Genomic DNA, 27,515 nt, shown 5'->3' with positions numbered 1-27,515 from the left:
TATTGCTGTTATTTGATTTACTTATCATCATTATTATTGTTGTTATATTTCTGTCCTCTTTCACGAGAGAACTTGAGAGGATCAATCAGCTTCTTTGATGGATCTGGTGCTCCTTAACAAGGATGAAAAAGCCTCTTGGGATTTCTGGAAGCTTAATTCTATGATCCTGGAAACGTCCTGGATAAACATCAGATGAGGTCCTTGGACTTCAGACTCCACCGCTCCAGTTTCATCTGGCTCATATATTGATCTGTAAACCAAGCTCAGAAGGCACCTCACACACATTCACATTTGACAAAGTGTTACCAAGCCTTTACATTTCTGATCGTGTTTCCAAAGGGAACTGTGGAGGTTCTGGGAGAACCTCACCATCATCAGTGGAACCACTGAAGCTGCCCGGTGCCGCACATCCAACGGTCATGTGACAGAATGTTCAATGGACTTTGAAACACGCTCTCAGAAGAACTATTAGATCTATAGTCAGTCAGTCAGTCAGTCAGTCAGTCAGTCAGCCAGCCAGCCAGCCAGCCAGCAGCCAGCCAGCCAGCCAGCCAGCCAGCCAGCCAGCCAGCCAGCCAGCCAGCCAGCCAGCCAGCCAGCCAGTCAGTCAGTCAGTCAGTCAGTCAGAACCTGACAGTTTATTTTCTGGATTCATAATTACTGAAATCAGTCCGACAGAGAAACTGATGAAACTCACTAGAACATACAGGTGAAACACAGAGCTGTAACACACACGCACACACGTACACACATACACATTCACACACACACACACACACATATTGACACACACCCACATATTCACACACATATTCACACACACATTCACACACACACACACACACACATATTCACACACACACACACACACACACACACACATTCACACACACACACACACACACACACACACACAACACACACACACACACTCTGCTACCTGTGATAAAACTCTCACAAAACATCGTTTACATCTGTTATTGATGGCTCTCCTCTAAATGTTCAGTTCCTGGAGAAAATAGTGGTGATTTAACTCAGACGAACACTAAACCAGCGCTAGATGTATGTACATATGAACATTCACTTCTGAGTGTTTATATATGAACATCATCCTTGTGACTCTGTTCCTCATGATGTTATATAAACAATCTTATTAAATGCAGATATTTGTAATACAAGCAGCAGGAACTCTATATTGCTGTTATTTGATTTACTTATCATCATTATTATTGTTGTTATATTTCTGTCCTCTTTCACGAGAGAACTTGGATTTTCTTTTTGTGACTCAAACTTTTGTGAGACAAAAATGTAAAACAGGACGATCAAAGACTCTGAGGCCTGAGGGCCAAGAACCCGCCTACACGCTCTCCATCCACCAATCAGAGACGCAGGAGAGAAATCAGCTGATTGGATTGGAGGAGGGAGGCAGCAGAGCAGAGGTTATAAGGCACCCCGCGGTGCTGGATGGAGCCACTCGCTCGCTCACTCACTCACTCGCTCGCTCACTCACTCACTCGCTCGCTCGCTCACTCACTCGCTCTCTCACTCACTCACTCACTCACTCGACAAAACTTCTGTTTGTCTACCCTGAAGTTCCCCCGTCTGTGATGGTAACTGAGAGAACCTGGTGGTGGGTTTGGGCAATGGTGGCCATCACCATCCACATGCAGCCCTCTGCCCAGGATGAGAGGAGGATTTCCACACCAGAACATGGCCTCTGTCAGCTCATCTCCATCCCCATGTGCAGCGATATCCCCTACAACGAGACCATCATGCCCAACTTGCTGGGGCACACCAACCAGGAAGATGCCGGGCTGGAGATCCACCAGTTTTACCCTTTGGTAAAAATCCAGTGTTCCCCAGACTTGAAGTTCTTCCTGTGTTCCCTCTACGCGCCTGTCTGCACGGTTCTAGAACAGGCCATCCCACCCTGCAGGAACCTGTGTGAGCGCGCCCGTCAGGGATGCGAGGCGCTCATGAACAAGTTTGGCTTCCAGTGGCCGGAGAGGTTGAGCTGTGAGAGCTTCCCGGTCCACGGAGGAGGGGAGGTTTGCGTTGGTCCACTTAAAACTGATGCAGCCAGTCCCACCGGTCCGGCTCTTGGTCTTGGTGAGACTGCAACCTTGCCACCACACATACAAACTAAACCGTCCTTTCTCTGTCCAGCACGGCTCAGGGTGCCCCCATACCTAAACTACCACTTCCTAGGTGCACAGGACTGCGGAGCCCCCTGTGAAGTCTCCCTGCCTGATGGACTGATGTATTTCGATGAGGAAGAACTAAAGTTTGGTCGCCTCTGGGTCGGCACCTGGTCGATTCTGTGCTGCGTGAGCACTCTCTTTACCTTGCTCACCTATCTTGTGGACAAGAAGCGGTTTGCATACCCAGAACGTCCGATGATCTTCCTGTCAGGATGCTACTTCATGGTGGGGGCCACGTACTTCACTGGCTTCCTTTTGGAGGACAACGTGCCGTGTGTTGACAAGTTTAATGAAGCTACCTACAGGATTGTGGCTCAGGGGACCAAAAAGGAGGACTGCACCATCCTCTTCATGGTCCTCTACTTCTTCAGCATGGCCAGCTCCATCTGGTGGGTGGTCCTGTCCCTCGCCTGGTTCCTGTCAGCTGGTATGAAGTGGGGGGCTGAGGCCATCGAGGAGTACTCACCGTATTTTCACCTGGTGGCCTGGGCAGTGCCCGCACTAAAAACCATTGCCGTTGTGGCCACGGGACAGGTCGAGGGCGACGTGCTCACTGGCGTCTGCTACGTGGGGATTTACAGCGTGGAGGCCTTGTGGGCTTTTGTCCTGGCTCCTTTGATCGTCTATCTCTTCACTGGGGCTTCCTTCCTGCTGGCGGGGTTTGTGTCGCTCCTCCGTATTCGCGCCATCATGAAGCACGTTGGCGCCGAGACGAAGAAGCTGGAGAAGCTAATGGTGCGGATCGGCGTGTTCGGCGTGCTGTACACGGTGCCCGCCACCATTGTCATTGCCTGCTGGTTCTACGAGCAGAGGTTCCGGCCTCAGTGGGACAGAACCTGGCACATGCGCACATGCCGGCGTTTTGCCGTGCCGTGCCCAGCTGGGAATGTTGCCCCGGTGACACCTGACTTCACCATCTTCATGCTCAAATACCTGATGATCTTGATGGGAGGGATCACGTTGGGGTTCTTGGTCTGGTCAGAGAAGACGCTGCAGTCCTGGCAGAGCTTCTTTAGGAGGCTGTGCAGCAGAAACTACGGGAGCCGAGCGTGTAGAGCAGGGGTCACCAACACAGTGCCCATGGACACCAAGTCGCCCGCAAGCCTGTTCTAAAAATAGCAAAACTCGCAAGTGAGGTGCGTCTAAGATGCGCTATTTCTTTAAAATCACACCTGCATTTACATAGATTTCAAAATGACAATGTCTTAAAAATAAATAAAAATCTAAATAAAGTGAAGGTGAACTCTGGCCTAGTTCAGTATTGTGCGCATAAAAGAACCTTTGCGCTTGTGAGAATAAACTAGCGGGCAGTGAAGATGGTGAGTGGAGGGCAATTTTCTACCCCAAAAACATGGCAAAAAGAAAAATTATCATTTTCAAAGTGAATGGGAGGAAGAGTCATTTTTTACTACTGTGAAAGGAAGGTGTGTGTGTTGCATCTGTGGGGCGACTGTGATGACGGCGAAGCAGCACAATGTGGAGCGACGCTTTCACTACGCGTCATGAAAGCTACAATGCTAATGCTAACTACCCACCGGGAAGCATTCTACAGTCAGAGAAGCCCAGGAGCTAAAAAGTGTGTTTATAAAATGTAACAGATTTTGAGCAGAATTGCAGTCGATTTGTTCAGTTAAGATTTATTCAAAATGAACGTTAAATTTTTTTAAATGTTGCATAACTTTTTGGTTTAACATAGTTTATGAATGGTTAAAATGGTTTAGTTTCTTATGGTTGAAAGGGTCTGGTGAAAACTCGACATTTTTTTTCTGATCAAATGTAGAAGTGATCATCTGAACAATTGCTGAGATTAACAGTAATAAAGTGTTGAATATTGATCTTTTCTGTTACACACACACACAATTTGTTATTTTAGAGGAGTGTGTCAAGCGGTAGCCCTTCACACGACTCGGTACCCATGACGTAGCTCTTGGTTTCAAAAAGGTTGGTGAGCCCTGGTGTAGAGGCTCCCCTGACCTGATCTGAGCATCAGGGGTGGGGGGTCCTGTCAGGACCTCAGAAAGACCCACAAGTTTGAGAGGCTCAATCACCTTCTTTGATGGATCTGGTGCTCCTTAACAAGGATGAAAAAGCCTCTTGGGGTTTCTGGAAGCTTAATTCTATGATCCTGGAAACGTCCTGGATAAACATCAGATGAGGTCCTTGGACTTCAGACTCCACCGCTCCAGTTTCATCTGGCTCATATATTGATCTGTAAACCAAGCTCAGAAGGCACCTCACACACATTCACATTTGACAAAGTGTTACCAAGCCTTTACATTTCTGATCGTGTTTCCAAAGGGAACTGTGGAGGTTCTGGGAGAACCTCACCATCATCAGTGGAACCACTGAAGCTGCCCGGTGCCACACATCCAACGGTCATGTGACAGAATGTTCAATGGACTTTGAAACACGAGTTGTAGACTTGTTTTGTCGGTGTAAAATAAAATTTTAAAGACTAAATACAAAAGTTACCATTTTCATGTGCATGTGTGTGTGTTTGCTACATATTGAGTTGCAAAATCAGCTGGGCTGTTTAAGGGTGAGGACAAGGGTTAAGGATGAGGTTTGGTCCATCCCTGTCCTCCAGCCTCCTGTCCTCCAGCCTCCTGTCCTCCAGCCTCCTGTCCTCCAGCCTCCTGTTCTCTAGCCTCCTGTCCTCTAGCCTCCTGTCCTCCAGCCTCCTGTCCTCCAGCCTCCTGTCCTCTAGCCTCCTGTCCTCTAGCCTCCTGTCCTCCAGCCTCCTGTCCTCCAGCCTCCTGTCCTCTAGCTTCCTGTCCTCCAGCCTCCTGTCCTCTAGCTTCCTGTCCTCCAGCCTCCTGTCCTCCAGCCTCCTGTCCTCCAGCCTCCTGTCCTCCAGCCTCCTGTACCAGCCATAACTAAGCGTGGTTCAGTCCCCCTGATTCTCAAAGAAATCCTTTTTAAACTGGTGTTGTGACTCATTGCCCTTTCAAATAGATTGTTCCACAAAATTCAATTAGTCAAATTACAAACAAAAGTAGAAGCTTCTAGACATCATTGCAAATTACAAGACAGGCTGGAGGCAAGAGTGATGACACGCTTCTGTGTTCAAATGATTCTTCGCCATTTTCTACTTCTGTTTCAACTTCCAAAGATCTAAAACACTGTCATGTCCACAGGCCACATCCACATAAAGAACATATTTAAAGTAAAGAAAACATCTGAAACAGTAAAAATTGATAATTAGTCCCAGTTTATCTGCTCATCTTCTCAGATCTGGAATGAGAGATGATGGTGATGAATCCTGTAAAGGTTTGAGGGTTTTATTTTACTTCTCATCTCTGTAAATCCAGAGTTAAATGAAGCGGTGTGGAGGAGGAGATGCTTGATTGTTTGCTATTATCAGCAAAAGCAAATAAGAATTTAGAAATAAAAAAAACAATAAAGACACAGTTGGAGCTCCTTTTCTACACAACAAAATGATCAGATCAGCAGGTGATTTTTCTCATTTGTATTAAAAATCAGGCAGATTTTTCTCACCTGCTGTTATTTACTCCTGAATCAAATTATGAGCCAGAGATGGGGTTAAAAAAGGATTTTTCTGTTTTTTTGTCCAGCATTTAATAACTGTATTCGGTGCCTAGCTTCTGCAGGGTCCATTCGATCATCTGACCAGACCACAAACCCATCATCTGATTCATTCGGGCAGCTGCTGGGGACGCCATGTCACCTGATTACCTCCACACCAATGTAAGACCTCGGCGGGCGGCCTCCCGTGGCTGCGTTGGTGCTGTCATCACGCCCACAGGGCCACTCTCAGAACCCTCCAACAAAGAGAGTTTATGCTGGCTCCACTCAGCCATGAACGCGCTCAACTGTCAGAGGCCTTTCAGCAGTTTGGGTGTAAACAAAATATGTCATATTTCAATTATTTATTCATTTATGTCAGGTAAGGAAGATGGTCAGAGTGTTGCGAGGCCTCCACGTGGACACCAGGGGCAGTGTCCTGTGGAGGGGCAAGACCCAAAGGGACCAGAGGGTGTGTTCCAACTACCGAGGGATCCCACTCATCAGCCTTCCAGGGCAGGTCAATTCCTGGGTACCAGAGAGGAGAGTCTGACTGGTTTCCATCCAGGTTCTGGAACAGTGGACAGGCCCTTTAATCTTGCCAGACTGCTGCAGAGGACATGGGAGCTTCACCCAACCAGTGAATGTTGGTTTTAAAGATCTGGAAAAGGATTACGACCGCGTACCCAGAGGCCCCCTATGGAGGGCACTCCAGGTGTATGGACCTTTAATAGTCAGTATTTTTAGGAGCAGCCAGGTTGGGGGGGGGGGGGGGGTTAATTACAAACGGCCAATGTTTAGATGTGAGCCACCACTCACATCTGGGAGCTGACATGTTGCTTGTAGGAAACACTTCAGGTCTTTCTGATCGTTTGTGTCACCTTCCTGCATTAAGTCACCTCTTCCACATCTTCATAAGCTTTTATTTTCATTGATGCATTTGTAGAAAAGAAGTTCTATTGTGCTCTTTTCCCAAGCTGATAAGAACAAACAGCAAGTGTCTTCTCCGTCACGCCGCTTCATTTTGTAAGTTTAGAAATCTGGATTCACAATCAGGCAGTGCAGAGAAATATAACACAACAATAATTCCTTGGATTTATTAAATAACTGTTCAGTTGTAAAGCATCTCTTTTCTTTTAGCGTAAATGTTGCTAAAGGAGAAGATGCCATCAGTGAGGACGGTGGGGAGGAACGGCAAAAGCTTAAAGAAAAAGCTCTCTGTGGTGGACACCAGCAGGTATCTGTGCTTGGGTTGAGATGACGTGATGGCGTGGAGCATCGCATCGGTCACCATGTTGGTGGTTTTGAATCCAGAACTGCACGCGGATGCAAAGTACTTGCTGGCTAACCTGATGTATTGGCGGTTAAAGATCAGCTTCTTTTCTTTGTCCAGTTTGTCCCAAATATCAGCGGAGTTCATCATCTTCAGGATGTCAGTGGCTCGGCTGAAGTTTCCGGGCTGGATGATGCTGACCTGAAAGGAGGAGGCAAAAGTTAGTCCGGAATACAAATGTTGCCTCTATTTAAAGAACCAGGAGAATGAGGAGCAAGGAGGACAAGGGGTAGGCGGAGACCCGGGAGGACAAGAGTGAAGGTTAGCTCAAAATAGCAAAAGAAAAAAACAACAGAAATTAAAATGCATGAACATTTATTACTACTCTTGTCTTCCAAATGAAAGCTTCAACATCTCATCATGTGCTGTTCGTGACCCGAAGCCATCTGCGGAACCAGAACCTGAACAGGATCACCAGCGCGTACCTTCACTCCAAAACTCGCCATCTCCACCCTCAGACAGTCTGCAAAAGCCTCCAGGCCTCTCTTGGACACACTGTAGGCCCCCATGTTCAGGCAGGTGAAGAAGGAGAAGATGCTGGAGGTGTAAACCATCCGACCTGCAGCGAAGCACAAGCCCAGTTGAGAACACACCAAGCAAGAAACTCCAACCTGAACCCTAACAATCTGGACCCACCTTTGCTGGCTCGGACTAGTGGCAGAAACGCGATGGTGGTTCTGATGGAACCAAACAGGTTGATGTCCACCATGTTGGAGAAGTCCCTGATGGTGCTCCATTCGATCTCGGCCCACTGCGTTATTCCAGCATTGTTCACGACTGCCCACAGGCCTGACCCATGATTGACAGGGTACAGAACATCACATGACCTGACCAAGTAGGAGCCTTAAAACTGCCTTGTTTCGAATCTTTTTTGGAAACGTACCTTTCTCCGGAAGGTTCTCCAGGACCGCCTTTCTCGCCTGCTCCACGTCGGCGTCGCTGGTCACGTCCAGTTTGAGCACCTTCAGGTTGCAGGTGCTGTGCTTGGTGAGGGTCTGGGCACCGTTGCCATCTGGAAACAAACAGCCAGCAAAGACCACAAATCCTTTCTGGTCCAGACATCGGGCCAGCTGGTGTCCGAAGCCGCTGTCACAGCCGGTAATGAGCACGCCGTAACCGCGGCCGTCCGGCAGGCGGCTGCGCTGCTGACAGGACACCAGTTTGGTGACCATGAAGATCAACAAAGCCACGGTAGACAGGCAGCCAATGACCTGGACGATGAGGAAGGTGCCGCTCATGCTGCTGCAGCACTGCTGGCGTCTGAGATCAGTCTGCTCGCTGCTCGCCCGCCGCCTCCATTTAAAGCCGTCAGCGGCCCAATTTGTTCAGCTTTTCATAGAAACGCACACAAGATCAGTTGTGCCATGTGTTTATTGGGACAGTTTGGTTTCAAGTTCCTGAAAATGACTTGGTTTTATAGTGAATAAAGCAACGCGAACACGTCACTGACTATTTTCAAAGAAATTCGGACCCATTTTTCTAATCGATTACAGATAAGATCTGCCCAGCACAACATCCCTGGGAAAAAACATCTCACACTTACGCAACAGCGAGTCAACAATACAAACCAAACCTCACTGATATCACAGGTCTGGCAGCCAGAACCATCAGGGCCCATTTCGGTTCTGGGGTGTGGCTTGTTGCTGCTGCAGTTAGTTTGGGTGTTTGGCTCACTTCCTGTTTCCTGCATCATCGGGGAGGCCTCGTTTCTGTGGAAACTCTGCTGTATCCTTGTTTCCTGCTGCAGAAGCAGCTCTGGGCACTGTTGTCATGGTGACGGTGTCACGATTCACTGCTGTTTATTATGATTCAATCAGAGGACACCTCATAATGTCGCACTAGTTGTTTCCCACACTTTTCAGTTGCGACCCATCCAACTAGTCGCACATTTGGCAACGTCACAGTTCCACATTCTAAAACTGGGCTGTTACACTCGAGCATTAGCCACAATCTTTGGCATGTATTGGCTTATTGAGCTTTGTTCGTCCTGCCTGAAAGGACGTTTTTCATGCCAACAGTGGCGTGTTCCATCAGCTCCATCTCACCAGATTAAGAAGAACCGAAGGCCAAGAGGATGCTGTCAGGTCAAACCAACCAGAGGAAATTGCCTCTTTCAATATTTCGGTGTCGAGCTGCAATATTTGGGATTGGTTCCCTTCACGCAAATAAAGGTTTAATTTTGGTGAACACGCACACCGGTCATACCCGGATCGCTCCCCGCCTCCGCCTCACCACACATCACATCAGAAAGGCTTAATGTTTGCTTCAGGCTCCGACAGGAAGTTCTTCATTATCAGATGTACGGCGGCGATAATGCGCCATTTATGCTAATCTAAAATCATGCTTTGTGTTTGTTACACAAGTAAAAACAGTGCATAAACACATAATTAATGTGTGCAAACAGGAACATTTTGGCATTTTCTGGATTTCCTCTAAACTCCAATTCAAATCTGGCTTTCTGAAAACTGTTGGACAGCACTGCTTTGTTCTTTCAAAGATCCCTTTCACCCCCCCTGAACTCTACCAGCTCTGCGTGCTCTGAACTCGGATGAGACCCTTTTGACACTCGCGTGCTAATGATATTGATCTGATCCATGAAGAATCCAGATGAATGTGGCAGCGAAGAGGTCACAGCAGGTCTTCACACAAACAGCAGATGCAGACTCCGACCCTGTGAGCTGCTGATGGACAAATGCCTCTTTTATTTCACGTCTGAATCAGTTCACTAGTGCTGATGACACGGACACACACACAACTTGTTTGCTAACACTAACACTCCTAAATGGTCCCATCTGACTGGACAACAACGTCTCTCCACAAGAAGGGCTCCACTCCAATCAGGTTTCAGTCTTGCCGTAGGTGCCGTCAGGTGGTCGGTAGTATCTGGGGAACGCTCTGAGCTGCAGGGAGTGGAAGGCGTACTTCCGACATCCGACATTCTTCACTGTGTTCTCTCTGCGGCAGCCCTCGCTGAGGAGAAAGGACAGGGGGGAAGTCATGGAGACATGTAATGACTGGTCGGTTGATGATTGGAACAAATGTGTTAAGCATGAAGGCAGAACACACACTTTTATTTACCAAGCTGCTATTCTGGGTTTGCAAAGGGGGAAAAAAACAACTTTTTAGTTTGTTTCTGCTGCTGACCTAAACTGCACCAGAACTGTTGCTGCACAGGTTAATGTTAACAGAACCATTCAGAGGTTCTCCTGGAACTGAAACTCTAACCCTCCTCAAATGTTTAGGGCTTTGTAGCTTCACGGGAGAATTACTGTTTGAATCTTTGCTAACATCTAACAGGAATTCTGTGTAGAGAGCTGGTGAAAAGCAGATAAAGTGACCAAGAAGCCAGTAAAAGAGGAGAATGGAGAACTGAGCTTGGCTCAGAGATGGAATCATCCTCGCATGAACCCGGAACTTCAAGCAAAACACAGACTGAAACCAACAGACAGTTTCCATTCTGCAACGATGCTGCAAACTTTTATTGGAAGACCAGAGAGCTTCAAACATCCCACAGATGAAGCTGCAGCCAGGTGGCGCTCCACCAAACTGCCTCTTCTCTGTCCGCGCTACATGTGAGGGTCAACAGCACTGACGGCATATATAAATACTGAAATCAAACATAATCAAAGTCAATCAAAACAATCCGACTGACGATCCAAGAGATAGAAAAAAGAGTATGTTGTGTTTACTGGAATATTTGAGATTAGAAACCAAAATACTCCATCTTAAAATAACAGAATTAGATTAACGTGATGAGGATAAGCTTTCTTGTCGAGGTTCCTTTATCACTAACAATAAACCTTTACATTCAGTTGTGATAATACTAATATATTCTCTGTATAGATTAGCTCTTACTGCGATACACTGATGGAGCCCATCAACATTTAAGGATCCAGGCCTACATATCAGACATTTACCATGGAGTCATTTAATGGACACAAATCTAACACTTTCAGAGCCATCAAACGGCCTTTAGCATCTGAATCATCTTATTCAAGCTTATCACACTTGTCTAAAAGTAAATTCAAAACCGGCGAAGACTAAATGTGACAAACTGGATGCAAATTTTCCACAAAGTTCTCACGAAGAGGCAACTGGATGGTGGTAACAGAGTGGATTCAAACGGGAATTCATGAATGTACCAGCGGGTAAAGACGGCCGACTGAACGTTTTCCACGCGGTCACTTTAACAGGAAGAAGGAGCTGCAGAGGAGAAGCTGGGACATCACAGAATCACAGCAGGGAGGCCCAGCTGGTGACAAAGAATTCACTGGCTAGTAGAGGGTGTGTAGCAGACAGAGGAGCCCCCCCCCCCATCCTGTCCTCCAGCAGGAAACACGTCACAGTGATGTCTGCACATGGATCATTTGGAATATCAAACCCTGCACAAAGGGGACACAGAGCAACCAAGGACAGACGTCTCTGATTAGAGCTTATGGGTCGGTGTGGACACGGGAATTAACGCCAATGAGTCTCCAGCTTGAAGCGCCCCCTTATTGTGGTGGACGTTTTGGACCCTAGAAGCTCTGCTGTCTGGGGAAATTTGCCCCACCTGAAGCAGAGAGACGGTTTCTCGAGCCAGAGCTTGAGGATGACGGAATGATTCCAACTAGACATGGTCGGCCTCCCCTCAACACAGAGGTGAGGCTCCGGACCCAAAGTGCTCCTGAGGGGTAGGACCCTCCTGGAGTTGTCCCAGGTGAGAGGCAGAGAGCTGGTGTGGGCATATTAATAGCCCCCCAACTATCTGCCAGGGTGTTGGGGCTCACCCTGGTGCAAAGAAAAGGGCTTGCAACCTGACTCTGTACCCAGGGGCACCTTATGAGGGGCAGCCCAAGGATATGGGTCAACACTAGGGGTCATCCAATCCCTGTATTACAGTGTCAGCTTGGCTGGCGTCACTGGCTGTCAGTAGAACCTGTTCCAGGTGAGGGTTGGAGGACTTTAACTCTCTCATAATCTTGTTCGTGAGTGAGGGGGAAATGGAGCAGGAGGTTGAGCGAGGGCTTGGAAACCCTTGCGGTGATACTGGGCTCGGATCGGAGCCACATCGAGAGGCGCCGGTTGAGGGGGTTCAGGTCAGATGCCTCCCTGGGGAGACGTCTTGAACGTGTCAGTCCTCAGGGGTGCACAGAGACATTTTTGAGAGACCAACAGCATGAATAAGACATGTCTTCCATTGTCATTTAGCACAGAAATCACTGCAAGTGTTTGTTTACGTAGCCTAAAGTAAACCTGCACAGTGCTAAATACTCAGCTGAGGTGTCCTGATACCCAAACATGGACCAGTGATAAATTCTACTGGCGCTGGTGGTGTGGTGGCTATTATTATATCCAATATTGACTTTAGCTAGCTTCTCTCTTCTTAGATAGCTGGATCGCTGGCTTTTAAGTGATGATCATATCAGCGTGGGCCAGATACGCTGAAACAACAACAAAAAACCTCTAAACGTTCAAAAAGGTTCTCCTCGGAAGTATATATTCGACCAGAAAAACGTGACTGGAGAATCCACTTCATTATTTCCCGAACTGCTAAAGTGTCAATCAAACCCGATCTGGATTTATGAGGAAATTTATTTTTTTATGACCTGATGAAAGCCTCTTCTTGTTCTTGTTCTTCCTTGACCTTCCTTGACCTCTGTGAAGCCCTCTGGCAACAGCAGACAGAGCAGTGGGGGGGGGGGGGGGTAATAATATGATGGCAGTAACATGCCTCAGGCCTCGCCGTGTCCCCATCACACCACTGGACTTCCTATGTCCCCATCCGTCCTCAAGATGTCCTGTGTCCCCCTCACGCCTCAGGATTTGTCTGTGTCCCACTCACCCTCCGGCCGTCCTGTTGCTACTATGAGCGCAGTTCTTTCAGAGCAGCAGGTGAACCTGTCGACCTGTATCTCCTGAACCCTAGAACATGGTTCTGTGACATCTCTACCACCAGCACCTCTGTTATTCAGTAACGGTCTGGATTTGTTGATGAGCTGAACTGGGTCGGTACTGGGAGTCAGACTACCTCCAAACAATGATTTCACGTCCAGAAACAAAGTTACCCCTGTTCTGGATGAATACTCAATCAAGTGAGGTTATTCTAACAATCAGTGAACAGAGAATAAATACATTTTGTTCTTATCGTATTGGTGTTGAATTCTACCCCAGAACCAATTTTCAGGTTCAGTGGTTACGGATGAAAATGCAGAAGCTTCAGACTATATTGGTAATGCAACGGCGAGGACAAAGCTTGTCCTTGATGAACGGCGTGCTGACGCGTGGCGCCGTGGCCCGGCAGATGAGTACAGCACGAACGATCCCCGGATTCGCTGGCAGCCTCAGCTGCAGCGCAGTTTGGCCAGGAAGACGGCCACACTGAGGAACATCCAGACCAACAGCAGGCTGGGGCTCAGGGCCAACAGGGGCAGCGAGTACAGGAGGCTGGGGTCCAGGCGCAAATCTCGTATCGGCAACAAACCACTCAGGTTCTTCTGGAGCACCCCCTCCCTCGTCCCATTGCTGCCAGAGGAAGGAGCCAGTGACCAGGAGCAAAGGGGTGACGGAGAGGGAAGGAAGAGAACAGAGGAGAAAATTAAAGGAAAAAGAGAGTGGCAGAAAAGTAAGAGAGTGAGAAGTAAGAAATCTTTCAAGACATACAGATGGATCGATTCAGTTGACGGAATAACCGAAAATCACAAGGAATGGAGATGACGCGTGAAGGTGGGAAACAGAGAGAAAAACAACGCAGAACTCTGAGAATGAGGAAGAAAGAAATCACTCGGACAAATCCACACAAAGGAGAGCAAAGCAAGCATCAAAGCAACGGGACCGCTGGCACATTAAGAAGAGCCGAGGAAGAGCACGTGTGGAGACAGAGAGGAGATGAAGATGAGGAATCTTCACAAAGAAACAAATGTGTGTGCGCATCAATTCGTGACTTTTAAAGGATCAAACAAGGACAAAGAAATATTTCTAAGGTTAATAAACAGGAACATCAGTGTTGTTCATTTTTGTCTTGCCAGATTGTGTGTGGCTGAGGCGAACGGTGGGAATCAATTGCCACCACCCACTGAAAGCACTGTTTAAAACTGTTTAAGATTTTAAAGACGTGAACTCACTGAGCCGTGTGTGATCTTAACCCTGACGCCGTCGCCCCCTAGTGGCGACAATGATGCAGCTCACCTACAACACGAAGCGAACCTCGCTGACCTCATGGAGGCTGCGAGGAATTTTACAGCAGCTGAAATGTGTCCTCTGTTAAAGTACAGCAGTGTGGATGCAATGTGGAGCCGTGCTCAAGGTCTTTGTCTTGAGTGTAGCCTACCTGCGCATGCAGTCCAAGGCCTGCGTGAAGACCTGCGGCGCCATGCCATGCTCGTGCTGCAGGATCAGGCACTGCTCCAGGGTCACAGACATGGCTGTACGGTCTTTGGCGCTTTTACAGCTGGTGAAACGAACCCCATTCAGTCGCCGGCAGATCTGATAAAAAGAAAAACAAGAAAATAAAAAAAAAACCTTTTAGTGCCTGGTGCTCTTATGAGAAGGTTTGATCAAATGTGAAATTGTATCAGACCTGTGCACAAATACACAGCTTCATGTGAGATCTAAAGGAGCGTCCGATGTACGACATCATGTCATTAAAGGAAGAATGTGTGTTCCAGCAGAATCTTTAGTGAAATGGCTGCTTTGACATCTACTGACGGGACTAATGATGTAAATCATCATCTGAACCCAAAAGCCTGGAAATTCCTGCTGAGCAGTTCTGATTCTGTCATTGATTATAATCCCCTCAGTTATGGCTACTGTGCCACAGGTGATCATCTTATCTTATCAATCACTCTAAAGAAATGAGAGATTTAAGTAGATGTGGAACCTCAGCTGCCTGCCACAAAATGTCCACGTTCTTGTTCTTCCTGGCTTGGACGTTTTGGCCCAGAAACCTGAGCAGCTCTGGAAGGCACGTCTGAGAACGAGACCTCGGGAGGCCTGAAAAGAGACAACAGAAGGTCAATTGCATCCAAATGACGGATCAACCCGAAAAACAGGAGACTTCAGAAATATGAGAGAAGTCCTTTTCTTGGCTGAACTTACAGTCCTCTGGCAGAACTTCCTGAAACTGCTGAAAATATGAGTTCAGTCTGGACAAACTCTCCAGATTAATCACCTCTTGTAGGGACGTATCTCCGAACCTGAAGACACAAAGACACAGGTTAGTACAACTATTTTTGTGAGGACTTTCTTCGAAATAATCCCTGACCCTGACCCAACCCTGGACCTTTCAACCAAGTGTGACCCCTCACAAACACCTCTGAAGATGTGAGGACCAGACAAAATGTTTGAGATTAGAAGGAGGACTTTAATGTCTCACTTCACGGAGAAAATTAGTATTATGGGCCTGACTGTGTAGCAAATACAGGAACACACAACCATGCATGCGCACGGGTCAGAGTCAGAACTGTTCACAGCGGTCTCACTTCTCGGCCAGTGTCTGCTGCTCATTGATTCCTACGTTGAAGAGCACCGGCTGGACTCTCAGCAGCATCCCGCTCTGGATCTCTCGAGGCAGAGCGTCGAACATGGTTCCCGGCAGGGGCACCAGAACGTTAATCCCATCCCGATTGCCTGTGATGGTGGGCAGCATGTCAGGGGCAGAGCGTCCAGAGGCCTGAGTAACCTTGGAGTCAGACAAGATTTTGGATTGGTTAACACTATGAATGAATGTTATGACCTTTATCACTGATCAATTATAAAAACAAAAGCAGAATTCTTGCAGTTGGAATTAATATACAATTATTTTCATTAGTAGCACAATAAGATTGATGAGTACAGATAATGATTGAGGAGAAATCCCTCACAGCTGTGATAAAAACACTGATGACAGATGTGAGAACTTACTGATGACCATAAAGGGCAATCAGACACAGGAGAACCAACCTTAAAGGTGACTTTACGAAGGTCCATAATTCCAACGCTCATGTCCTCTAACATGAACAACTCCTCACCTAAAACACACCACACACAAGGTCATTCCTGAAGAGTTTGTGTGTGTGTGTGTGTGTGTGTGTGTGTGTGTGTGTGTGTGTGTGTGTACCGTAGGTACTCAGCAGGGACTCAAACTGAGCCAGCAGTCCGATGGTGGAGAGCTGCCGCAGAAATCCGGCATCTTGCAGACAGTTCCTCAGTTTGATGATGAAGCCACAGATCAAAGAGGTCAGCTTCAAAAGCAGAATCCATTTTCATTATTCATGCTGTTACGTCTGTGTGTTTTCATTAATGAAATGAACCTTCAAATCAGTTCGTAAGGGTTAGATGTGGCGTCAAGTGATCACTGTTATTAGTGTTATTCAACAATGTAATATTTTAACAATTAAAATAATTGCATAAAAACTGACATTCACTTAAAGATGGCGATGAAACAGCTGAATCTCACAAACATAAATGACTAATTTCATTTCCCTTCATTGTCTTCTTCCTCTTTTTTTTCTGTAACATGTTACAGTTTGATTTCTCCATTATATTCTGTGCCAATCACGAGTGTTTCATGAGTTATTCTTTATATTTACATTGTTAATCTGTGCAGAAACACATTATAGCAACCATGTGATCGTGTAAAGCGTAGGAGTGTTACAAGGACCTGGCAGTCAGACAGCTAAAGATTAAAATGTTTGCGTGCTGGTGCCACCCACCGCCTGACAGAAGACGACATCGCGGCGATATTGCAGCGACAGCTCCATGGCGATGGTGGGGGCAGTGTCCTGCATCAGCAGGAAGACCATCGCGCGTTTGCCGGTGTCGCTCATCATAGTGACACACTCGTTGAGCGTAGTAAGGAGGGGGTACAAGGCTTCACTCCACTCACCTAACAGACACACCAACTTCACGTCACACCACAGGTGAAATCCCCGTCAGAGAATTTAAAATAAACGGAACAGAGGCGATGTTCAGGTGATAATGTCTTTAGTGTTCATCAAACAGCATCAGAATACCCGAAAACAAGAGGTCAAATGAAATAACGCTGATGCAAAGATGGAGGCACAAGCGTGTGGGGGGTGTCGCAGCTCTTACCTGGATACGCCTCCTCAGCAGTGGGGTTTTCACCTGGAAGATGGGATGGAGGAGCGACATGCACAATCAGCAGCAGCAGCAGCAGCAGAGGCAAACACAAACAACTGAACCAGGAACCATGACAAACCCAACATCGGTTACAAAGGTAGGTGGACCTCCGCTCAGACATCATGCACTTTTCAGAGAGGATTTAATATTTTGCGGATCCATTTCAACAGCAAAGGACACGGGTGAGATGTCACCGTTTAGAAGAAACACACATACAGGAATGTTGCTGAGGACAGGGACACGCAGGCAGAGCGGGAGAGGATGGCTGAGGTAACGATGAAGAGGATGAAGATGCTGCTGGGGGATCCTCTGATAAACTTCCTGGGTTGATCCAAAAAGCTCGACTTTTCCCCTCACCTTCACACAGTCAAGAACAGAATCTCAGCGTTTTGTTCTAATTCATTCCAAAAAGTTGTTCTATTTATGTCTTTCGTGATTATTGGGATCTGTTATTATGTGTGAAACTGCTGGAGTCAGTCCAGTCAAACACATGGTTTCTCCCACCAGTAAGAACCAGTAAAGGTAAAGTGCTACCCTTCTTGGCGGCCTTGTCTTGCAGGTCACACTGGAGAATGTCCTGACTGCTGCTGCTGGACCGTCTGCTCTTCTGAAGCAGTTTGTCAACAAGCTGGATGAGACACTCCAGAGATTTCTCCACATTCATCCACACCTTCTCCTGAAAGGTCAACACAGCACCATTAAGGAGTTCAATCTGAGAGCACAAGAGCCTTCTGTGTGACGTACCCACTCCTCTTCGTGCCAGTCAGCATCGGCTAAGGACCGGCGGTGTCCGCTCCACTTAGCCAGCAGCGTGTCCTGGTCGTTCCGTAGAACTACTTGATCCGACTCTGCGGAGGGAGACGCTTTGGAGGCGATGAAGTCTGGCCTGGCTGCATCCAGGGCCTGGATGGCAGAAGCCATCAACTTGCAGTCACAAACTGTGACCAGCTGTCGTGTCTGAGCGGCAGGGGAGGAGTTTTGAGTTTCAGAAAGAAGAGGAAGTGCCTGCAGCAACGGGTCCAGGTGTGGAATACCTTATCAGCCAGGATGGCGAGAGTGCTTTCCAGCCCGCTGGCGGAGCGGTCTTTGGCAGCACGGGACAGCCGCTCCGTGTAGTAGCCCACCTGCGTCTTCAGCGTATTGATGTGAGCAATGATCTCTTTGGCTCGACCAATGTCGTCGGACACGTAGACGATGGACTGAGAGCTGCTGAGAGCGCTGCTGCAGAGAGAGAAAGAAGCCGCGTCTCAAATCTGCACCCGTCTGAGGCCACCTCACGCATCATTCCCGTGCTCATGCCCGCTTCTACTCACTTTTCTACCTGGACCCAGTTTGTCAGGAGAAAAAAATTAATAAAATCTTAGTTCTCTACAGAGTCACACAGATTCCAGCAGCTTTCCAATGATGAAAATTTGTTGGGATCGGATGCACGTCTGGAACAGCCTCATTATTGTTTGGTCTACGTTAGAAACAGGAGGAGAAGGTGGATCCAGGCAGAAACATTCGATGTGAAAAGGGTGAGAGAGAAGCTTTCGCTTCACACGCTGACGTGTTTTATTACTGTGCTGGTTTTAAACATTGATATTCGACGATCTCTTCACAGTGGACACGGTCACGACGGAGTCATGCCTGAAAATGATCAAAGTGAGCCAGGAACTGAGGAGAGAACTCACCTATCTTCTTTACCAATGCTGACCAGAAATAAACATAAGATAGAAATAAACAAGGATGAAAACTGTAATAAAAACAACCACCACTGCTTCTTCCACTTACTGCTTCTTGGCCTCCTCAAACTTCTGCAGGAGTTTCCTCAAGCCGCTGTTCTTGAAGCCCAGACAGTGAGCTGCAGGCGCCCCCACAGTGATCACATCATAGGTGTGTTCTGCACACAAAAAAAACCTGGTTCACATAGATCATGGTGCTGGACGCGTGCATGTTCTGGTTCTGATCTCACCAAGGCCCAGTTCATCGTGGACCCTCATCCTCTGCACATGCAGGTTGGTGGGCATGAACTCCAGCTTCCTGTCTCCTTTTAAATGGCTGGCTTTGAAAGACGGCCCTAACGGGGAGGAGATCACGCCTGAGCACCACGCGACAGAGTCCGCGGCTCAACCAGAAGAATCTCACCTCTGTAGTCTCCGAGGTCCGCCAGGGTCTCCTGGTAGCTCACTAGAACTGTCTGGAACTGAGTGATGATCTGACGTCGGAGGTTCTCCCAGCAGGGTGACAACTGGCCAAGCTGCTGCAGCTCGGACACCCTGATCACAACAAGAACCCAGAAGAACCGTTCACCTGAAGGCCTACACCCAGATTTTGCCTAAATTTTCTACATTTTCTTATTGGACGTGTTTTTTACACATCAGATATGAAAAATTGTTGAGCACATAAATGTCCTCAGTGGTTCTATGTTCTCTACCTGGAACTGTCCTCCTGTAGCAACAGCTTGACAAACTGCTGGGGAACATTTAGAGACAGAAGACTCTCAGCCATTTGCTCCAGGACTCGCAGGTGGTTCCCATTAGTGGTGGGGAACCGGTACATCCTGGAAAGGGTTCCTCCAAAAACTGACAATAAAGAATAACTTCACACATTGCTGATTTTTGTGGAGTCAGACCAATCTGACCCCTGGTTTTAAAGCAATCGTGTTTTTTCCTGCTGTACCTGAATGCAGCAGCGTGTCTCTGCAGAGCGATGCAAATTTCATTCGAACTGTCATCGACTCAGTCAAGCTCGCGTCAACAGGCAGCATCGTCTGCACAAACAGGAAACATCACATCGACTTTTACTCTCCCGGGCCGCCAGGGTGCCCCCCCCTCTCCCCCTCCGTCGGCTCTTACCCGTCCACCGACGCTCTCAGGGATGTGGCTGAGGGACATCCTCTGCTCTGCTCTGTCCTCCAAATGCCAGGCAGAAATGCTGATGTTGCCCACCCTATGGCTCTCCGCTGACCTGTCAGCCATGTTCCGGGTCAGTCTGATGTCACTTTTTTCACTCAACAGTGTTGGACCTAACTGAACCATTGTAACTGTAGAATTTAACCTTTTCATGGACATTTTTCTCGTCCTGATTTTAGGAAGGGAACAATGTCTGGCGCTAAACCTATATCCGTTGTGTTGTCTGCATGACAATTAGGTCTAATCTAAATATCTTGAACGCTCCCTGCTGACCTCAGTTCCAGCTGCAGTTGATGGTTCTGGTCTTGCAACAGCTCTTTCACAGGAAACAGAGCCGAGCCCAGTACGTACATCTGCAGAGACACAACACGTTTCAGGGACAGTGGCCGTGGCTTGAGGACAGACTTCAAATGGCGGGACTCACTGTGCCAACTGAACGGTCCTTCACGTCGTACACTGTGAGCTTCACCTGTGTGTGCTGGCTGATACAGGAATCCTGGAAAAAGGCAACGCTGCTGAGGTAGGCGGGGTCAGTGCAGCCCTGCGGACCAATCGGAACACGTCAGGATTTCTAATGAGCAATCTCATTTACACACATCAGGTCTGCAGCCACAAGTCTGACCCCGATCATCAGTGGTGACACGACAGGAATGTTACCTGCGCTCCCATTAATATTCCATTCTCAAATAATTAGTGAAAACAGCGGGGGGGTTGTGGTGACCAAGGTACCTCAATGACTTCTGTCTGGGCATGTTTGGTCCAGAATGCCTGGGGCGGTGTCGTGCAACTCACTGACACAAAGCTGTTGGGTTTGCGGTCCAAAGTGGGAGTCACAAGGTTGGTGCAAGCTGTAAGCAGCGTTTCAGAGGTCACATGACTGGTGAAATCATCAACAAATTGATGCGCTGCAACAACAGCGTTACTCACATAGACTGAACTCCAGCACGGGCTCATCTGGGTCCTGACTATTTCCTGGAAAACATCACAGAAAGTTGTGATGTGTTGATAGAAATTAAACTTTAATTCAAAAGCTACGTCACCATTTTTTCATCACCACTATATTTCTAAAGTTGCTGTAGACCTGAAAGTATCTGCACATGTTAGTAACAACTCAGGCAATTCATGAATGGCAAACAAAAGCAGTTAATAAATAAAGTTATTTACATAAAAATGGAATATACATATTAAATATATATTCCATATACGTAATATCCAGAATAAACCTCAAAATCCTTCTCCTGACCTGTAGAACCCTTCATTGTGTTTGTGTTTGTTTACTGCTGGTTCCCAGAACCTTTAACAGTAGAATGGGGGGGGGGCAGAGGCTTTATCCTTCAGGCCCCCTGCTGCGGAACCAGCTCCCTGTTCCAGGAGGATGACTCCCTCTCTACTTTAAGATGAAGATGAAAGCCTTACTCTGAGAGAACATTTAGAACCATAGCTACATTCATAATGCAAGTTAAGCTATTGCTCATTGTTAGAACGGGAGCCGCTAACTTTTAGCATTATCTTATAGGCTATAGGCTGTGGCTGCCAGGGTTACAGAAGTATGATCACCCCTCCCCTTCCCTTTTCTCCCCCTTGAGGAGCCCCTAGTTAAGACAGTGCTGAGATGTGTAACTGTCCCATGAGTAGGTTTCATAACAACAGGACCTCAAAGGTTTTTAGAACACTCTTGGTTTTGACCCATCAGGAAATCATTACCTACATTCCTTGTGTGACATGCCGGTAAGGAGACACTGAGGCGGCTGATGTTAGCTGATATTAAGTGTTGGACAAATAAAGAGAGGAAGATGCGATCTATCTGATAGCACCAACTATCTCTCATACATGTGACTCCGCCTCCCTACCTGTCAGAACCATGGTAATCATCTCATCAGACAGGTCGAAAGTGTTAGCGCGGTACACCGACCACGGCCTTCGGAGGCGTGAGCCCTGCTGTCTGCCGCCCGCCATGGTTGTTTGGGCCGGACAGGGTGTTGGCGGGAGGCCTGAGCATAGGACCCCTCACCCACTCCCATGTGACGCACTCCTGTAAGGATCCACGGTGACCAGCTCCACTCTCTAACACACAGAAAAACACATGAGAAATACAGGAAATTAACCATTTCAGATTTATGACTGATTTAGAGGGAAATTATTCACCAGTTTTTGCATATGAGTATATATTTATAAGTATTTTGCTAAGGTTATCCAAATTATTTTCACTCTGAAAGATATAAAGAGCGGTTTATTCTCAGTCGTCGTCTTATTTATGCTACCTATTCAGAGAATCTTCCATCTGTCCTGATGCACATCACCTCCGTTTTTCAGTTGGAAAAGAGAATCCATTATATTTGTTGTTTTAACATGTTTGCAGCAGCTTTTTTGTCAGATGAATTCCAAAATATGCTGTCTATTATGACCGCTTCAGCTCAAATTTTCGCACTATGAGTTGCAATCAAACTACAGACAAGTAAAGTCATAAGGAGAAGAACATCAAGAAAAAGGAAGTGTGACGGCCCACTAGGTGGCCTCACGTCTGGGTTAAAATTTGGACATGGTGTCTTTGGCTGCGCCTGGTCTGGTGTTGTGGTGTTGAAGTCATTTAAGGTAATATATAGATGATTTATCAAAACTAATATCAATAATTAGTATAAAAAATAAAATGTATTTCCTTTTCCCTCCACTTGATGGTGCTAAGAAAATGTTAACCAGGCTGAAAGTGCAGAGGAGGAAATATGGGACATAAAGATGTTTCTGTCATCAAAACCATTTACATCTTGTTCCTCATCTAAGAATTAAAAACCAGATGTAAATCTACACGGTAAAATGTCCGTCAATCTGCTGTGGTTCATCCATCACAGGTCCAGAGGGACCCAGTTTAAATGTGGTTCTGGTGTCCTACTTCCTGATATGTAGCCCAGTTTGATCAGCTATGACACGTGTGTCCTACATGTTTTACATCAAGACAAAGTCAGGTTCAAGCTTCACCACTGAAACTAAGGATGTAACCCACACATGCACGCACACGTGCGTTGCCGTGAGTTCTCCGAAGAGCAAAAACTCAAGTGAGGAAGAAAAGCCACCATATAAGGAGATGGGGACCGACTGTGTGAAGGTTGGGATTAGGTCTGTCTCCGTCTCCTCACTCAGGTTCATAGAAAATGTCCCAGACAAGATCAGAAACTTCCCTCACACTCCAGGTTCTCTAAAGCTCTTCTGTCTCCGAGGAGGAAGTGGAGAAAATCTTCTGATCTTCTAAATGCACCAGACCACAGTCTTTTCATGACAATAAATCATCAATAAAATGCTTGTTACTGTTCACTAACACTAATCTGCTCATTAATATAATGAGCACTGCTCATTATGATGAAGGTGATGCGCATATAAATATGATTAGTTAGTTAATGAAGCAAATATTAGCAGAGAAAGTAAACTGCATCATTACCATCATGATGTGTACCCTGACATTTACTGACACAAACGTGTCACACATCCATGCACGCAACCACAGAGCTGTTTCCTGTTAAGCAACCTCACTTCCTGTCCTGCTTCCAGAAAGTGGCCATTATTACGCGGCCATTATTAAGCGGCCATTTTTAAGCGCTAAACTGAAAAGGATTTACCAGTTGGCATAAACCATGAACCTGAACAAATGTGTAGACTGATTCAGACAATATCGACTTTTCTTATCATATATGTTGAAGCTTCAGGAGAGAATCATGCTCTTTGCCACATTCATTTATCAAAGAAATGGTTAGGGTAGATCACATGATTCACCACTGAAAGCAGAAGCGTGTGCATCCCAAAGTAAACCACAAGGAGAAACAATGAAGTGCACGTCTTAATATTTTTTTTAAATAATAATAGATGAGAGACTTGGGCCTGTTTTGTGTTGGTTTGATTTACAAGAAAATATTTACTCAATTACTTAGGTTCGTGCTTAATTGCTTAATTACTATATTACTTTATTTTGCTTGCACATTGGGTGAGTGTTGGACCCCGTCCCTGTGTAGTTTCCCACATATCTGTCACACCTAAATGTTCAGTCAATTCCACATTAGTCCCACTTGTTAAATCGTGAAATATTTGTGATTAAAAGCATTTTTCAGTCTGAAAAGCTTTGAAACTCGTGAACCACAGGCAAACAGACCCATTATCCATAAATGGAGGAAACTAGGAATAGTAGTGAACCAAAATTACTCCAAGAGTACAATGACAAGTCATTAAAGATGTCACAAAGGACCCAGAACAACATGTGAAGACCTGCAGGCCTCCGTTAAAGTCAGGGTTCAGGGCCAAAGCCAGTGGTGACGGCAAATAACAAAGATATTTGGAAATATATCCTGTGGTCTGACGCGACAAAGCTGAAATTTGTGAGAGGGGCATGTCCTGTTGACATGGTGGTGGTGGTGCGATGGCCTGCGGCTGCTCTGCTGCCGTGAATTCTGATTTTGACCAGAAAATCTGGGGGGAAGTGGCATCACTCTGTGACCTCGAGCCTATGAGTGTTTAGGTAATGCAGAGAACATCAAGATCATCACCCCTGCTGGTTTGGACATCAGTCCAACAAAAGATAGAAGAGGACGTGGTCAAACACTCATATCAGGATGCTATAGTGGACTTCGGTTCAAGCTGATCCTGAAGCTCCAGGACCTGGAGCAGGAGTTCCTCACCGAAAGGGCCCAGGTGGTGAGAATAGGGGACACCACACCCTCCACACTGGTCCTGAACACAGGTAGCTCACAGAGCTGCATGCTCAGTCCAGCCTTCTTCACTCTCTTCGCCATAAACGGGCTCCACAAACCACCGATCTTTATCTGAACACCAGCAGGACCAAGGGGGTCATGGTGGACTACAGGGGGCCCAGGAAGAGAGACCAGGCTCCCCTCTTTCTCCAGTGAGAAGCCTTTTGACAACATCAAGTTGCTGGGCATCCACATCACACCTGAGATGACCGGGTCCCTCAACACACCTCACCTGACGAAGAGCGACAACAGAGAACCGAGCTGCACAGGACAGAGAGAACAAAAGACCACCACACATTTGTTCCCAGAGCTGTGCAACTAATTTCCCCTCTGCACACACACACAGACTCACACACACACCCACACACACGAAATGTGCGATAAAGGCTAAGATACGCACTGAACTACACTTTATAATCTTGCTCATACACGTTCTTTCTCTGTTACTAATGTCTCACTGTAATTTGCTACTATAATCTTGCTTTTTTTAATTTATTTTTTTACATATGTATACATTTTGATATATGCGTATGCCCTTTGGCTCCATCTTGCTACATCAGAGTGCATTTTCTTATTTTTACAAACAAGAGGAGTTTAACTGTGTGAAATCATAATCACAATAGAATTTTTACAATAATAATAATAAAAATAATAAACAGACTGCGCTCAAAAACTGTCCAGCTGAGTTATAGTGATCGTGTGAGCAAGAGTGAACCGAAGCTCCTGCACAGCCGTGTCAAATACAGCCACACAAGGGGGGCCAACCAGTTATTACTGGCTATTACTCTTTCACATAAAGCCAGTAGGTTTGGAATGCTTTTAAAATAAAATTTAAAACTCCAGTTTGTATTTACTCCAGCTGCCTGTATGATTTTATACATTGTTGGATAATCTGAAACATTTCAGGGTGAAAAATCTATCTATCTATCTAATGGCAAAGACGTGGAGTTTTTTTAGACTTTACTATTTATTCTGCGAATGTGATGTTGCAAAAGTGAAGATTGTGCTTCCCTAGGGGCGTGCACGTGTGGATGCGGATGAGTGCGAGCCATATTGGGGATCGAGAGGAGAGTGAGCTGAAACGGTGTCATCTTCATCTGAGAGCAGCTCTGTTCCATCTGCAGCGGGAATCTTCTCCCTGCTAATACTGTGTTAGCATTTAGCATGAATGTGCATTTCCAGCCAGATTCAACTGCCAGACTGTTATCATATATATATATATATTTATATATATATTTATAAGACTCTCTCTTACACACACATATATATAACTCTATATCTTTATAGAGGGGGAGATGCTGTGATGAGAGGTTCAGAGGAGCAATTATATTTCCTGTGATAGTAATCACAGTACTTTTGTGGGGGCTGTCAGGGGGGTTTGGGTACCTCATTACTTCAGAGGACTTCCTGCTGGGTTTTTCGGTTCGGTTTTGCAAAGTGTCAAACCACTTTGCAGCGAAACTACCGAGACCTGATGACATCGATGACTTTTGGAACACTGTGATGCGCAACATGAGGAGCTCAGTGCAGACGTAGGGGTCCTACATGAGCTGACCTTCACACGCGCACGCGCACACGCCCATCCACGTCAAACCTCCAGATTGTGTACATCGAAGCCGGAATTCTTTGCGTTCAGGCCGCGTGCACAGTTGCATAATTTCCCAAAGAGTCACGCCATTTGAACACACATTTAACCCGCTTTGGCGTGTTTACTGTCCTGCTGTGACGTCATCACGTCATTTCCCCTGTCAGACATGCTGTTATCTGTTTCCATAAACACGCAATATGAAACCGAAGCGTCCGTTTGACAACTTTAAGGCGTTCAGAGTAGCAGCCTCTCGGCTAAAGCTGTTAGCCGACAGAAAACGTCAGTTTGCTTAAAAAGCGCTGAATAAAGCGTCATGAGACTCACCGCTTCTGGTTCGTCAGGCCATTAAAAAGTTGGTTTTGTCGTCTCAAAGTCCGCAGCGGTGATGAAGACTCTTCTGCCTCCTGCCGATGAAGACGAGTGATGACCACGCCCCCTGCGGGAGACGCTGCCGCGTCATCACGCAGAATCTTACGTATCGCGTAGTGACGTACCTACTGATGGGACGTCAAGTCAGAATGAGAGATGTATACATGTAAACAGCAGGTTGTGTCCTGTAAAGTTAATAAAATACCCAGGCTTCTGTGTGTGTGTGTGTGTGTGTGTGTGTGTGTTATGATGAATTTACCAAGCTTACCTAAACTCAACTCAACAATAAACATTAAAGAAAGTAAGAAAAACGAAAGAAAGGTACCTGAATCATGTGGAGAACCTATCTTCTATAAAGAATATTTTTACTGCACAGGCTTTCAGACGTGTATGGCTGTGTACATTTTGTTTGTGTTTATGTTCCTATGATGCAGATGAGAGGCATATAAATGAGAGGTATATAAACAGTAAATGTTAAATCTCTTTTTCACTGTTCACGTCTGCTTGTTTGCACCCTCTTGTGGCCATACTGTGGTACTGCACCAGCATCTGGCCCTTCATTCATCAGACGTCAGTCAGAAAAGGTGATTCTTGCTGTTTACAGACTCTTGCCATATAGGACACACCATAGGCAGGCCTATTCAGGGCAGGTGGAACCAGGGTACAGGCCAGATCCTGTTCAGGCCTTAGTGAAAGAGGATGTGATTTACAGACCTAAATAAGTGTTTTTCTCCTGAAACTGAGACTCATTGGAGCTGAAATGCTGATCTTCACTGA

General features: G+C 46.6%; 3 protein-coding genes across 12 annotated transcripts; 1 reads left to right on the top strand and 2 right to left on the bottom strand.

Moving 5' to 3' along the window:
- Positions 1-1,420: 1,420 nt before the first annotated feature.
- LOC130523290 (frizzled-7-A-like) lies at positions 1,421-3,349 on the top strand. The gene has a single exon (XM_057028419.1). The coding sequence runs from the start codon at positions 1,608-1,610 to the stop codon at positions 3,312-3,314; it is 1,707 nt and encodes a 568-aa protein (XP_056884399.1). The 5' UTR covers positions 1,421-1,607; the 3' UTR covers positions 3,315-3,349.
- Positions 3,350-3,587: 238 nt separating this feature from the next.
- On the bottom strand, positions 3,588-9,596 carry zgc:113142 (uncharacterized protein LOC503524 homolog). Of its 2 annotated transcripts, XM_057028423.1 has the most exons (5): positions 7,943-9,596; positions 7,696-7,848; positions 7,485-7,618; positions 7,076-7,200; positions 3,588-4,410 (listed from the first exon to the last, which is right to left on the bottom strand). In XM_057028423.1, exons 1-5 carry the CDS (start codon positions 8,295-8,297, stop codon positions 4,242-4,244), a joined length of 936 nt encoding a protein of 311 aa, XP_056884403.1. In that variant the 5' UTR covers positions 8,298-9,596; the 3' UTR covers positions 3,588-4,241. The 2 variants fall into 2 exon arrangements, with proteins under 2 accessions (XP_056884403.1, XP_056884402.1); XM_057028422.1 differs by lacking the exon at positions 3,588-4,410 and having other exon boundaries at positions 5,396-7,200.
- A 142-nt stretch (positions 9,597-9,738) lies between these two features.
- Positions 9,739-26,843, bottom strand: inpp4ab (inositol polyphosphate-4-phosphatase type I Ab). 9 transcript variants are annotated; one of them, XM_057028409.1, is made up of 26 exons: positions 26,694-26,842; positions 21,902-22,115; positions 20,979-21,023; positions 20,781-20,899; positions 20,476-20,592; positions 20,325-20,404; positions 19,995-20,106; positions 19,819-19,909; positions 19,574-19,721; positions 19,285-19,415; positions 19,112-19,216; positions 18,931-19,039; positions 18,831-18,848; positions 18,192-18,375; positions 17,902-18,114; positions 17,692-17,833; positions 17,374-17,514; positions 17,110-17,142; positions 16,731-16,903; positions 16,136-16,259; positions 15,979-16,046; positions 15,519-15,718; positions 15,136-15,233; positions 14,918-15,030; positions 14,369-14,523; positions 9,739-10,029 (listed from the first exon to the last, which is right to left on the bottom strand). In XM_057028409.1, exons 2-26 carry the CDS (start codon positions 22,005-22,007, stop codon positions 9,897-9,899), a joined length of 2,958 nt encoding a protein of 985 aa, XP_056884389.1. In that variant the 5' UTR covers positions 22,008-22,115; positions 26,694-26,842; the 3' UTR covers positions 9,739-9,896. The 9 variants fall into 9 exon arrangements, with proteins under 9 accessions (XP_056884389.1, XP_056884392.1, XP_056884393.1 ...); XM_057028405.1 differs by lacking the exon at positions 9,739-10,029 and adding an exon at positions 10,504-13,563 and having other exon boundaries at positions 26,694-26,843; XM_057028408.1 differs by lacking the exons at positions 9,739-10,029; positions 17,110-17,142 and adding an exon at positions 10,504-13,563 and having other exon boundaries at positions 26,694-26,843.
- Positions 26,844-27,515: the final 672 nt, after the last annotated feature.

Source organism: Takifugu flavidus, chromosome 3 (genome assembly GCF_003711565.1).
Source record: "Takifugu flavidus isolate HTHZ2018 chromosome 3, ASM371156v2, whole genome shotgun sequence".
Lineage (NCBI taxonomy): Eukaryota > Metazoa > Chordata > Actinopteri > Tetraodontiformes > Tetraodontidae > Takifugu > Takifugu flavidus.
The sequence above is the reverse complement of the archived record's forward strand: the minus strand, read 5'-3'. Positions and strand labels throughout refer to the sequence as shown.

Excerpts from the sequence above, each read along its gene's own strand:
- LOC130523290 (XM_057028419.1), top strand. The coding sequence starts at position 1,608 with ATGGTAACTGAGAGAACCTGGTGGTGGGTTTGGGCAATGGTGGCCATC.
- zgc:113142 (XM_057028422.1), bottom strand. The coding sequence starts at position 8,297 with ATGAGCGGCACCTTCCTCATCGTCCAGGTCATTGGCTGCCTGTCTACC. Across the intron at positions 7,849-7,942 it reads GGAGAACCTTCCGGAGAAAG|GCCTGTGGGCAGTCGTGAAC; the intron begins GTACGTTTCCAA and ends ATCATGGGTCAG. Across the intron at positions 7,201-7,484 it reads TGGCGAGTTTTGGAGTGAAG|GTCAGCATCATCCAGCCCGG; the intron begins GTACGCGCTGGT and ends TCCTCCTTTCAG.
- inpp4ab (XM_057028405.1), bottom strand. The coding sequence starts at position 22,007 with ATGGCGGGCGGCAGACAGCAGGGCTCACGCCTCCGAAGGCCGTGGTCG. Across the intron at positions 17,515-17,691 it reads AGACAAGGCCGCCAAGAAGG|GTGAGGGGAAAAGTCGAGCT; the intron begins GTAGCACTTTAC and ends GACTGTGTGAAG. Across the intron at positions 14,524-14,917 it reads TTTTGTGGCAGGCAGCTGAG|ATCTGCCGGCGACTGAATGG; the intron begins GTTCCACATCTA and ends TCTTTTTATCAG.